The sequence below is a fragment of the Malaya genurostris genome, chromosome 1 (genome assembly GCF_030247185.1).
Source record: "Malaya genurostris strain Urasoe2022 chromosome 1, Malgen_1.1, whole genome shotgun sequence".
NCBI classification, from domain to species: Eukaryota; Metazoa; Arthropoda; class Insecta; order Diptera; family Culicidae; genus Malaya; species Malaya genurostris.
Window position 1 is genome coordinate 100,488,453 of NC_080570.1, and position 15,069 is coordinate 100,503,521.

At 35.1% G+C, this 15,069-nt stretch overlaps 1 protein-coding gene across 1 annotated transcript in view; it reads right to left on the bottom strand.

The window, feature by feature from the left end:
- Nucleotides 1-3,384: 3,384 nt before the first annotated feature.
- LOC131427247 (transcription factor Sox-10) overlaps nt 3,385-15,069 on the bottom strand; it is a 59,350-nt gene continuing 47,665 nt past the window's right edge. The window contains exon 3 of the mRNA XM_058590263.1: nt 3,385-6,125. Coding sequence (XP_058446246.1) covers nt 4,727-6,125 — 1,399 coding nt within the window. The 3' untranslated portion in view covers nt 3,385-4,726. The remainder of the gene's footprint in view (nt 6,126-15,069) is intronic.

Sequence of the window (15,069 nt, forward strand, 5' to 3'; positions counted from 1 at the left end):
ACTATGACAATGTTCATTCATGTGTTAATAACATCAAGTTACAATATGAACAAAATTTCTGAATTTTGTTGCGTATCCATTTTGTATATTCCTAATATGCCAAAGCGAAAATCAATGTAAGTAACTAAATATTTTATGCGGACTGTTTCACATTTTTCTTCCTCGTATTGTTGCCATATTATTTACCGACACTTTCCGAAGATTATCGACGATTTTGAAGAAGGATTAATAAAATTACACTATTACTGAGCTTACTGGTACAACTTTTTTCGTTAAAATAAATAAAATCTTCTCTTGGATCGATTAACTGTTTATAAAATTAATAAGTTTGTACGTTTCTCGAAGATTATTGTCATAAAATAAAACAGTTTCATTTGTTCAGGATTAAATCTTTAGGTTGTTTGTATCTAAAATTGAGCTTTCAAGTAACTTTGAATTCTAGTTGAAGGACGTTATTCAAAATCTTAACAATGTAAAAAATTGTGGAAAGGGATCAAAATTGAATATAATTAATTATCAAGAAAGAATCTAATTGTCAATTTTATCATTCGCCAACAATCTAAGCGCTTAAACTAGAGCAAGTTTGTAATTAGTCAATTGAAAAAGTTTTTAGTTTAGTGTATCATCATCTCTTTATTTTTGTATATATTATGAAGACCCTAGGAACGTTCCATTTTTAATGTTATTGTGCTCGGTCGTGTCTTGAATACAACCCTCTAATTTTTTTTAACAAAACTGTGTTCGTTTCGCACTTAGCAACGAGGATCTGAACAAACCTGATATAAAAACCAGGTTCGAAACTGATTCGATTTTTAGTTCAACAATGTTAAAACTAGGTTCGAAACTAGCTTCAAACAATCGGTTTGACAGCAGTTAAGGAGGAAACTGGGTTAAATTTAGAATTAAACAAAACGAGAAAAATGACTGGCGGAATATATACTGTTCTTGAAATAGGTAGGAGAAAAAGTTCTGATATCGTTCACCAGTTGATGGATTGTGTGTAATGGAGTCAGATGAATAATATTGGTCATTGTGAATGTAAGTTTAACAAATCTGAAAATCATTGAATCATTCAATGAAAAGATCATGCTGTAGAAGCGCTTAGAGATTTTCCTTGAATTTTGCTGATTAGATCAATGTTCAAGAGGATTACCATAATGGATTGAGGTTGACATTTTCTATGCATTATTCTGTGAAGAATGTTCAAATTTGTACGATCAATATCAAATTAAAATTTAAGCGTCGTCTCACCAAGCAACAAAAAGTACCACAGTACCTGAAAAATATCCACTATAATAGAGCTATAGAGTAAGCGTGGCACTTTTTGGCAACTTGAACGCATTTCTGAGAAAACTTTGCCGCTACTTAAAAGCTTTACAAGGAACTGTTCAAAGTTAGTTCTGTTGTGTTGGGTGAATTCAAGTATGAGTAATTTCTTAAAAACGGACTGTTCAGAATACTTTGTAATTTTGGTTACTTTGGCTAAATACAAATTGTAAATATATCCTACTCTACCAAATGAAGAACTCTAGAAAATAAACTTTTCAACATATTATTAAGTTTGTCAATACAAAACTCTGGTTAGTAAGCTTTTTCATCGATTACCGAAAGCAAGAATCATATCTGGAAGAGAAAACGTGGCACCTTATATCCTTTATGTTGAAGCCATTAGAGAGAGATCTCTGTCCAGTGCTTTGATACAAAGGATGAGATGATAATCTGTACCTTTGCTCATTTTTTGCTTAACAGAAATATTTCACATTTTCACATTAATTTTAGGTGATATTTCTGTTTTGGGCTGAAGCGAATGTGTGTCGAATTCCGTTGATCAGGTAGGTTAATCAGAAAAATAATGGAGAGAAACGTTAACCACTTAGTCGACAATTCTGCTATTCGAAAACATAAATTCGAACAAATAATTTTTGGGCGAGACGAAGTTCGAAGCTAGTTTTTTTATACATAAAAAAAGGTAAAAGGCATTGCTGTTTTTTTTCAATTACGAGAAGTGGTATAATGCGATACATGGTATCTACACTCTTACAAAAAAAAACCTTCGTAAATCTCTTCATGCTATATTTTCTTGCGTGATGACAAAAATTTTAATATGCTGTATATCAATGACATGTCACTGTTGAATATTTGTAAATTTAAGTAAATTTTGATGCTCATCTTATGTATAACTGTCAATATGCAAATTTCCATGCTGTGTATTTGTAACGACAAACGGGATAACAACTAAGTAATGCATTAGATACCAACAGAAGTGGATCAGTGCCATAGATAATTACACATGACTGTTGGTATGTGAAAATTACGTGAGAAGTATGTAAAACTGGCGTATAATCAAAATTAATGGAACATAAATATCGTATTGTTAGAGTAATATTGCGTTTAAGCCATATATTTGAAATGTAAATGCACAAAAGCACTGCAGTTTGGTTGCATTATAGTTAGTTTGATGTGTTCATACAGCAGTGATATGTACATGTACACCAGATGTACACCATCAAATTTTATATTCGCTTTGAATGCGCATACAAGGCAGATTTATGACTTTATCGTCCAAAGTCTGCTCTATGCATATAGGAAGACTTGGTGGTTACTTGGGCCAGCATGAACAATTTTAAATATTAATATGTTATTATTGAATAACAGCTGTAATGTTATCAAAATACTGATATAATGCTTACGTTTTTTCTGAAATATCTTGACAGTTCATTTTGCCTCAATTCATAATAACCAAAACATAACATGAACGTGGAAAAAACATTGAATAGTTGGAACTAAAAAAAATTTCCTCGAAGTGTTGTTTTACAATTCTCAAGTTGCGAGATGAGAATTGTTCTCATTGAATTTTCGGATGTGAGGACTTTATTGAACAATTAATAATGCTCTATGTGAATTTTTCGAATGAAATAAGCACGAGATTTGAATTGGACATATGTTATTTCATTCAGATATATCCTAATTTTTTCTACCAGATTCTCGGTCGCGTGTACCCTCGGGACCTATCATTACTAAGAGTATTTTCTAGTAATTCACGTTTTTTTTAATAACAGCATCAATAATGCAATCACCAAGCAATCAATTGCTGTATTTCTACAGCTGAATTTTGGAGCCTTCATTGAAATAAAACAAAAAATAGTAGCGGCGGAGGCTTAAATCGAGAATCTTTAGATAGAAAAAAAATCTATTTATTTACTGAATCATAGTGTAATACATATAAATCCATAACGATAAATAGTACATAAAATTTCATGCAGTTGCATTTACTAGCTCAGTGCAAATTACAGTCAATGCTTAGAAAAAAATTCAAATGTGACATAAAATCAATATCGCAGAATGAAGATATTCTTGTGAAATCTAGTAATTTAACAAGTTAGGTTTCGTTGAATCGCATCGTATGTGGAATTAGGTCTTAAGGAAAAAGGAATAATATTTTTATGTGTTGCGTTGGAGACCTAATTAGGAATTTTATGTCGTTAAACTTAAACTGACCCAGGGTAGTTCCATGAAACACTTTTCAACTGAGTTATGTTCGTACTTAGCAACAAGGGTGTGAGTAAACCCGATATAGAAATTAGGTTTGAAACTGACTCGATTTTCAGTTCAATTACGTTGAAACTATGTTCAAAACTGACTCAATCGGCTGCGAAGTTTGTTGAAACAGGAAGGAAAACTTCCATAGAAGGATCGCTAACCAAATCAATCGACACTTTTTGACCTCTTCACCAGAAAGTTGCATTCACAGTTAACTCAAGAAATAACCAATCCTCTTACTTTACATGGTATGTGTCCAGAATTTTATTTTTGATGAGGTAAGTTCTATCGTCCCGCAGTTCATTTGAAATCGATCTTGAGCTGTTCAGAAATTATCGTTTGCGAATTTCTACCAGTTCAAGTAATATCACAAAGAACAGAGTGAATTTATTTTCAGAAAATTGTTTAAAGTGTGCAACTGATAATACGATTAAATTTCCCTTTACGTTCAATTATACACGCATTAATTTCCATTGTATGCGAGCTCTATAGGCGAATCGCTACTTGGTGATGACGTGTCAAAACGGTGCTAAAATTTCCTACACATATTGAAATCGAATAAAATTTGAAAACTCTCCAAATTATTTTTCATCGATCAATGATTTGGGTTTGTAGTCTAATTTTCCTATAGATAATGGTTCCTAATAGATGCAATATTCATTACACAGTCGCATCATGGCATATCAAAGTAATTACACAACCAATCTAATTCAAAAAATTCAAGAATCTCGAAGTTATTATTGTTTAAGTATCTGACGCTTACCCCAATTCGATAGGACAATTATGCGCAGGATAGTAGTATAAGTTTTGGGTGATTTTTCACGTTTCTATACTTATTCTTCCTGATCGATTTGGCATACAAAAGAGAAAAGATCTCTTCAACGTGCCCTCCGTCTTTCAACTTAACGTAAAGATATCAAATTGAAATAATGAGTTTACCCTGTCACTCAAAATTACACCTGGTAAGTAGACTTTGCACCTATCACAATGTAGGATATTGAATGTTCAAGTATCTTCAACTTTATTCTTCGACAGCTGTTCTCTGAGCTGCAAACTTATTGGTACTGACAACTATTGTTTTGTAAATTTTTCGTACTCCATTTCAATAAGATAAACAAGTTCATAAATGGTGAATTACTATTATTATTTAAACATTATCTTTGAGATTTTTTTCCCTCCATTCTTCTCATGAGCTTGTTCCGTAGCCTCCAGTACCCCAACTATTGTAATATGATGGTAAATGCGACGCCATGGTCGTATGATGATGGAGGTGATGATGGTGTAGATGGGAATGATGTTGAGGCGATACAGAATGCATCGAATTTGTGGAAGCTATAGCAGAGGCGGAGTGCGAACTTTCGTAGTACAGTCCGGCGGAATTCGTTGAGCTTGGATCGAGGATAGCTGATGCTACGATCGATGAGCCGCCAGCTACAGAATCAGTAGTAATCACATCTGTCGGTTGGCCGCTCGGAGATGGGGAGGATTGTTGTTGGTGATGATTGTGATGATGGTGATGGTGAAGTAGTGAATCACTCAGGGCAAGGGAGGAGGCTTCAGATTTGCAAAATTGCGAGAGTGATTTTTTGCCTATCGATTGACTGTCGAGGTATTGCTCAATGTCAACCTGGTCCTGGTCCAGTGGAGATATCAGGTAACTTTGGTTGGGAATCGATGTAATGGAGGAATAGTCTGGTGGAAGATTAGGAATTGGAGATGCTGGAAGCGTTGGCTGTAGGGTGACTGAGTTCGCATGATGATAGGAAGGAGTAGTTGAACTGGAATCATGCAGCTGATTCGAAAAGGTTCGGTAAAAATCTTTACTGGTGCTTTGAGTGGTGAAGGCCGAAGAATTCGTAAGTGAGTTAGCATTGTAGCCACCGTTCACATGCAGCGAACTCCAGTGTTCATTACGATAATCCATTGATGGACAATTAGGGTAATCATTTCGATTGAAGTAATTTACCGGAGAATCATTGCTAGATATTCTGGAATGTGGTGAAAACGACTTGACGTTGGTTAGTCCAGTATATGGAGTTGTCGGTGGAGTTAACGGTTGTCCTTCGGTCGAAGAATGGATTGAAGTTGCGCCAGGACTTTGTGGACTGCATGGAGACTCTATGTCACATGACATTACATTGTAATATCGGTTGACTAGTTCGCTGTTGCCGAGCTTTGCCGAAGAGTCTCTACTAAGTGTGTAGACTGGATATTGCTCAATAGATGACGTAGACGATGATGGTGTTAACATATCTGACGGCTGTCCAACTTTGACCACAGTTTGCTGATTCATAAACTCATATTCAATGTTTAAACTAGAACTCGACTGAGCTTTCAGTGAGTTTGTTCCTTTTGTTTTGTTGACAGTAGTACTTGAACTCTTTTTTGTACGTGGTTTTGGGGGTGGGGGAGGACTGCTAGATTCCTCGCAGTCATCATCGCAACAGTGTTTACCGTGTTTACCGAACTTCTTAGACTTTTTTCGTCTCGGTTGGTACTTATAGTCGGGATGTTGACTCTTATGTGTCATTCGTAGTTTTTCTGCTTGCTCTATAAAAGGAAGTTTATCTTCGGCTGCAAGGTTTCTGTAAGAATAAATGAAAAAAATTAATGAAACAGAAGCAAAGATAGTAACGACAATTTTCCTAGGTACAATTATAATATCAGTGATTTAGAAATAAGTGTTGGAAAAACCATAAATTTTGAGTTATGAATTGGGATATTGGTTGTGAGATCTCCCCTAACTTTTATAAGTCTAAAGCTATTTCATTCGATTTGGCGAACACGTGTGTAAACAAAAACCAGCGTGGTTAGCTTGTGAGGAACATTTCTTTGTTGAATGTACGCTATCTAAATCATTTCTTCCGATGTTCAAGATAAGAATATTTGATTAACTCTTTGACTCGATATTATTTATGTAAGGGTATTCTCCCCCATTATTTACACTGCGCATTTGACTTTTGTTATGAGAATTAAAAGATAACACGTAATATTCAGTTTTGTTCAGTTGGATAAACTTTAAATTTATTTTTATTTTGACTTTAGACTAGAAGTAGGCTTAAAGTTACTATTTGAGAGTCAAAAATATATACAATTTATATATATATATATATATATATATATATATATATATATATATATATATATATATATATATATATATATATATATATATATACATATATACATATATATATATATATATATATATATATATATATATATATATATATATATATATATATATATATATATATATATATATATATATATATATATATATATATATATATATATATATATATATATATATATATATATATATATATATGCACGTGAGCTAAAAATTTATTTCAATCGAAAGAAAACAGTATAATATACTGATAGATAGTCAATTCCGACTAATTGCTGTCTGTGTCGAAAGTAAGCATGCGTTTGCGACCCTCCTGACGATTGATGTTGGCAGAACCTTCCGGTCGTGGATTATAAGCTCTATGGTGTGCTCTATATATTATCAACTGCATTTGCGCTTGTTTTGCCAGCCAAGTCATGATCGTAACAAAATCTGGTAACGAGGCATTATTTGCAAATTGAATGTGAGGTTAATTGCACAAGAAATAAAAACAACTGTACGGAGACGGTGAGTTATAGCGATAGTAATTGGAGCGTTTGAATTCTCTCACAGAGTTATCTCATCATGCCAAATGCATTTCAACTGAAAAAAGTGGTATAATTAATTAATGCTAATTCATAGATTGAATATAGATTAAAGCTGTCATTAAATGACCTACACGATTCGATTTGATTCTTGTTGCTCGAATATTTTGCTGATTAAAATATTTGAAAATCTTTATTCAGTTCTGTATTTAATCCGTAATCAATAACATCAATATCATCAAAAATGTCAAGTGAGTTCAATATATGAAATGTTTTGTGTTCTTCGTGAAGCGTCAAGAAGTTCCGCTTTTTTATCCACAGAGTGATGCAATTATGACTTATAACCGTATTTAATGTTGGATTTAAAAAAATACCGTCCTTTGAGTATTGAATAAAAACGTTTGTTCGCCCAGCATCTTTTTAGAGTAATAGAGGTCAAAGACTCCAAAACGGTATTCAAGCACTTTTCTCAAAGACGGTTCAACCGATTTTTACAAACAAAAGGTCGAAAATAAAAGTATTTCGGAACTATGTATATTTTAATCCGACGTTGCAAAAACGAAAATTCTTCTAACCTTGGCTCAAAACGGGGCTACCACGTTTGGCATAATAATTATTTGGCATAATGGTCATTTGGCATAACAGTTATTTGGCATAACAGATGAACATGCTGCTTAATACAAATTGTTCCAATTTACTGCATTTTGAAAGGTCTAATGCGGCTACGCCGCATCGTTTTTAATGACCTGATGTCAGACCTCGCTCGAACTTAACTGAGGGATAGCTTCTAGCTTTGGGTAATCCGGGCGAATACCCGCAACTAGACAGAGGTGATTTCTGCGGGGGCGCTGCCTCTCGCAGTGGCCAGCGCTTCCGACGGCGGGTCCCCGGCGCATCATTCATCTCATTTGTAAGGACGTTACTTTAAAAACCTGATTTGGCCACCAAAATCACTACGATTTATTCATATTGCTGCTTAATTCACCTTGCTCCACATTGGGAATTGATTCACATTCCTTGGAAATTAAAATAATAATTAAAAAATCAGCTAAAAACACTTCTAATATGTTCACTACTGTGCTCCTAATTTCATCTCAAAGGATTTATATTCATCCTATCGTTGGTCCTTTATTCGTCCCATAAATTAGAAATGACGACAGCAATCAAAACCAAAATATTGCACTATTACACTCTCAGGTTCAAAATGTCAAAATTTTCCTTAAGAAGGGCCTAATGTCAACTATGACACAACACACGATATTTAAAAAAACAGTTTGGAATCATTTCGACGTTTAAAATTTTTTGGATCGTTTTTATTACCTTTTGTTTCAAATTTAAAATGTTACTCTGAAGTTAATTTGAAGAACTTAAAAAAAATGAATTGTTACTATTTAGGCATCAACACATGGATCAATAAGTCCCGAGACTAAAGCAAAGATGGCGCTCGTAGTAAACCAGTAACCACGTCTTTCTAGAGTACTAACCTTTGCTTGAAACGGGTCAAAATTTTAAGTCGATCCGACCAGAAACAGCTGAGTTATCGAGGTTGGAGTAAAGTCGTTTTGTAGTTTGTTTAAAAAATGAAAAAAGCGAGTTTCGTGTTTTGATAAAACATTGTTTTTTAATGGGTAAAAACACCGTGCAAGCGAAACAATGGATTGAAAAATGTTATCCGGACTCTTGTCCATCAAAAGCAACGATTTGTCGGTGGTTCGCCGAGTTTAAACGTGGTCGTACCGACACAAATGACGCGGAACGCTCGGGTAGACCTGTGGAAGCCGTTACACCGGAGTGAAGTGACAAAAATTATAATGAAAGATCGTAAATTGAAGCTCCGTGAGATTACTGGGATGAAACAGATATCATATGGAAGTGTATTTACTATCCTTCATGAAAAATTGAGCATGAAAAAGGTTTTTTCCAAGTGGGTGCCGCGATTGCTTTCGATGGAACAAAAACAGCAACGAGTCGATGATTCAGAAAGCAGTTTATCGAAAAAAAACATTGGAACCATTATATCACCCTAAAAGGTGATTATATTGATGAATAAAAAAAATTTTGCAAAAAAAATGTTGTTTCCATTGTTAGTCTCGGGACTTATTGATCCATGTGTTAGCCCTCCTAAAAAAACAAAATGCAGAACCAGAGATGCCATTTATACAGATTTATCTGTATTGTATAGATTTTTGCGTTCGCATACTGATTTAAATCAGATTACAGATTTTATACAGATTTTCTAAATTTAATACAGATTTGTTAAGGTTCATAAAAAGTGAGAAGTAAAACGTTAGACTTTTCTCTCTGAGTATCTATTAGTATTTGATTGCAGTACTTCTTTAAAAGTTTATTAATCAACGGACAAATCACATGTTGAAATGGATATCTTTTGTGCAAATGTCTGATGATGAACACTGATAAACATTTATATTAGAATTTAAAACCAATTTGAATTTGATTTGAATTTGAATTTGATTCGTTTTATTAGTGAAAACAGATAGAGCAGATACATATTTTCTATGAAAATATCTGGCATCTCTGTGCACAGCCGATGAAACACACACATTTAACAGTGTTATGGTGACATATAGCGGAAAGAAACCAGTGCTAGTAGATTTGCCACAATGGTTATTTGATTAGTAATTAACACACTCTATTTGGTACTATTAGAATCCGAAACAGTTTTATTTATATATAGATATCAATGATATAATTAAACGAATGACACGGATACCAAAAAATACTTGTTGATGATAATTTAAAGAAGAAAAAATAAAGTTTTTTATTTAACATTATGAGAAAACTTGGCAACCTTGCGATACGAAATGAGATGAAAAAAAAGTGCAACAAGTGAATTAAGTGCAAATTGTCATCTCATATTTTTCATTGCTTCTATTGCTTATCAGATAATTTCAGAAGTCTTTAATCGTTGAATAAACAAGTGGAAAGTGAACATTACTAACTATAAAGTCATCCAACATTGAATAGTGGTGTAATTATGTGAAATTACTGCTATTTCACCTAATATTATCGAAATATTTGGACCAAATATAAAATTCACATATTTCGTTTCCTTGCACAACATCACTCGATCGAAACACAAACGAAAATTTACATTAGATTAAAATATTGCAAATCAAATTATTATTATGACAAATGGCATTATGCTAAATGACCATTATGCCAAAAGACCATTATGCCAAATAACCATTATGCCAAACAGTGTTATGCCAAACGGTATTATGCCATATGACCTTATGCCAAACGGGCCGCCCCCCTCAATACTATTTCGGTTTGTAGGCTATACTAGTTTAAGCTTGAACAAACTTTTCTGTTGCTATATACCATCTTAATATTGTAGAGAATTTGAGTAGTATGAGAAAAGCATCAACACCACTTTGTGGATTAAAACAGTTTTCTATTTGAGACACCATATGTTTCAGATACAACCCGTGTAAAAAAATAGTGCAATGCCATAAAAAGAGTCCTGTGCACATTCTTTCAAATACATTCAATTGCATTAACTTCAACATTGTTTCCAAGCACAACTTGATTGTTTAGCACTCTTACCTCTAACTACTAAATAGAGCCAAAAATTCGCTTATGTAAGAACATCGACATTTTCAATGTGCTCTAAGTACAAACATAGAATAACCCCTAAATGATTGTCGATATTTTCGTTAAAAGTTGGTGGAATTCTATCTATTGAACTATCTATCAGGAATCAGGAATCAGAACAAATTGGCTCAAATGGCACGTTCCCCTTGATATTCGGAGATTTGTGCCTTGCCATCAATTTGTTTTTAGCATCATTTTCCCGATATATAAGAGGGAAGGATTGAAAGGAAATGGTAAGGGTTGGACTAGGAGGATGGGAAAAATTGACGACACAAAAACACATAAAAGCAGAAGTAAATTCTGCACCCCTAAGGGATGCTGAACAATCTGCTGAGGATCACATTTAGTGGAAGCAGAAGGAAATTCTGAACCTCTACGAGGTCCCGAACAGTCTGCTGTTAATAAAACCTCCAACCCCCGAGAGGATTTAGAGATCTTACAAAAGCGACACCATTCTGCACTCCCGGAAGAATGCAGAACGACTCGCAGTATGTACGAGCAGAAGTAAATTCGGTACCCCCCAAAGGATGCCAAACAATCTGCTAAACCCTATTTAAGGTGAATACAAAAGGGATTCATTCACTCCAGGAAGAACGATGAACCCTTCTGACTATAGCTCCTTACCACATTGGGTGAGAAACGAGAGAATATCCTTCAATTTTAGCTCCGCATACACAGACTCAACCATGTATGGAGAACCAAAAACCCGGATACGTAGCTGCGTCAATGCGGGACAGTTACACATCAGATGATATGAAGTACCATAATCGCATTTACACAAATCACACGAATAATACTCAGCACGTTGAATAGTAGCCATGTGATAATTGAGTTTGCTATGTCCAGTCAGAGCTCTGACCAGAATACTTCAATGATGCTTGGAAAAATGCAGTAGACACTTTGAAATTTTCAGATTGAAATCTGGTAGAAATGCTTTTGTCTGAGCAAGCTGCGTCAGTAGCTGGCATGTTTGGATGCAGCCCAAGAACGAATCTTGTGCTTTATCCAACTAGTTGAAAGTGGTAAAGCTGGTTCAGGACCAACGAAATCATTCGTTGCACCAGCTCTAGCCAACTCATCAGCCCATTCATTTCCAGTAATACCAGAATGGCCGGGTACCCAAAAGAAGTAAACAGCATTTGAAATGCTGAGGTCTTCAATTTGAGTTCGACATGCGATCACTTGATTCGACCGTGAGTCATTCGAACTGAGTGCTTTTAAGGCTGCCTGACTGTCGGAACAAAAATAAATACGTTTACCACAGATCCTCTGCTGAAGTGCCGATTGTACTCCACACAGAATTACGTAGATTTCTGCTTAGAACACAGTACAGTATCTACCAAGTGAATGAGACTGCTCCAGCCTCATTTCACGACAGTAGACACCAGCACCAGCACGATCATTCAACAGAGAACCGTCCGTAAAACAAACTATGTGTTCATCAAGTTGTTGTTACAGACAACCAGACAACCATTCCTAACGAAGAGGATAGCTCACATTGAATGTTTTAAAAGGAAAACTGCATGTGAGAGTTAGGTCACTAGGAGCGAGTAAATACTTATCCCACGTAACCATTTGAGACCACAAGCGAGTGTGGCTGGTAGCATAATCTAATGGGTTACTGTTCCAAAGCCCTGTAACCCTAAGACGGTATACACAAGATAATGCTTCTTGTTTTAGGAACACATGTAGTGGATTAATACACAGTAGCGCCTCTAGAGCAGCATTAGGAGTTGTCGTGAATGCTCCTGTCATCGCCATTAGGACCATCCTTTGGAGATGATTTAGCTTTGACTGAACCGACGACACGACCTGCCACTCGTCTATCAAAACTGTATCGCAAATTTAACTACCCCCCAGTAACTCGTAATGTCAAAATTGAATCGTTCGAAAAATATTAAAAACTGGCAACTAAGAACAAATAACTCTACTTCTAATAACAGTTTCCTGCACCGTAGAAACTGGTGTTTTTAATCAAATCGAATTATTTTTTTCGAAATTCGAAGAATAGTTTTGTTGACATAAACCATGAACGTTGAACAGACAGAATAAAATGATTTAATGTTTGAACAATATTTCGTAAAACCTGGAGAATGAGGATAATACTGAGAGAAAAGGTAGTGATTATCGTAGACAAACATCGTCAGTTGATTATTGGGATGCCACGACTGAACCGAACTAGAAAATTGGAAGATAAGAAGTTATTGCATGTTCTTCATATGCTTCAGATATTAAAAAATATGTATATAAACATTGGAGATCACTTATGTTTGAAGATTTTGAAGCGTTCTCTTTGAAAATGACATATTGGACATACTGGACATATTCATAATTTTAAATTATGATTGTTTCAATAAGCAGCATTGTAAATGTTGTACGAGAGCAATCATCGAAAAACTTTACCGAAGATAGCATGTGAACAAATCGGGATCAATATATAAAAAAAAATCAGTTGAAAATTCGTTGCAGTTCAAGGATAACATCGTTTGCCTTCGTTATCGTGATTTAAATAAAACATTCTCAGTTACTCGAAAACTGAGTAGATCGTATAACTAACTTCGTTTTTATTAATATAACATTTTATTTCCTCAATATTACTAATATTTGATTCACATGTTTAGGATACACAATGCTAAGGATTGGCGAGGTTGATAACTGTTCTTCTCCTGCGTGATCTCATTCATTGGCGAAATTTCTTTTTCCAGTTGTCTATGAAAGCAATATTTCGTTAGCTACGAAATGAAATTTCTCGATTTTCGATTCATTAGGCGTGCCAATACCTTTGAAAATAACTGTTGAAGCAAGTAATTTGTATTTGGTTGAAGTATCTTGATTGTCCGATTTCATGGCCAGTATTGTATTTCTTTAAAGCCTCAGTTGCAAATTTGTTTGATTTCTGCGTCTACTTCTAGTACCGGTAATATCGAACCTGAAATCGAAAATGTTCTTCTACAAATAAGATTTGAGCTTCGTTATCCGGCTAGGTTATTGTCTTTACCTGAGTCATCCTAAACCATACAAAAACAATTTGTTAAACTGAGCCTGTATTACCGAAAATAGTATCCCGTATTTCCATTTGTTTATGTTTATTTGCACTATTGGGATACCATGGTAACAAGCTCGTAACAACCACAACAGTGTTGCTCAAGAAGATTATTTTCATCATTATCAAGGGGTCGCTCTTTTTGTGGTAACTGGTGGTAAATCGCTCACGGACACTTTTTATTCCAAATTTTCTTCTGAGTATCTGGTCGTGTCGTCGACTGAACTGTCGCGACTTCTCCTTTCTGCCACCATACAAGACATCCATATGCTAAAATTGGTCTAACAATAGTTGTGTAGATCCAATGAATATATCTGGGTTTGAGTCCCCATGATTTTCCAAAAGCTCGTCTGCATTGGCCGAAAGCCATGCAAGCTCTTTTAATCCTGAAGTCAATGTGAGCAGACCAATTCAGTTCTGAGTCAAGAATAACCCCGACGTATTAAGTTTCCTTAACAAACCATTATTAAGTTTCCTTAACAAACCATCAGCGACTAGGTTCCATAAAAGTGGGGATAGTACACCACCTTGAGGAAAAACCCAAGATATTCCGTTCACGACTGCAATGTTTAACCTCCTGCAGCCATTCAGCCATCGGCACGGAAATACACCTTGACTTAGGAGTTCCTATTTTTGTGGCTTTTTACGACATGGAACAGGAAACCAGTGGATCAATTCTTGGTAAAAAATAATTCCGCCGGATGCCACACGGCTTACCTGTTTGGTGGACTTATACCACCGGTACAGGTGGACCGTAGCGTTATTCTTAGCCAGTTGGGAAACCGCTACCGACACTACACGGCTATCTAGGCTGCTCAGAGAGGGAAGTTAACATTGATGGTCAAATTCCATGGATGGCCGAGCAGCCGGTCGTTAAAAGTTGGTGGAATTCTATCTATTGAACTATCTAAGTTCTGAAACCAATTTTGTTTGAATGGTCAATTATGACGTATATTTGGGATAAAGCATTCAATAACTTCAAAAATAAACACAGGATCTCAAAAACAATTAATAGCGCTCTGATACCTAACAATGAGATTTGTTATTTACATCTAGTTTGATCAAAATCGATCCTGCCATCTCTGAGATCTACGCCTCTTAGTTCTGCAAACTTTGTGCTTTGAGCGCCATTCGCACTAGTGGCATTATTCAGTAGCAGAAGCTTCGCGTTCAAGGAGAATGCACTCGAACTTATTTAATTTCTGACGTATTGA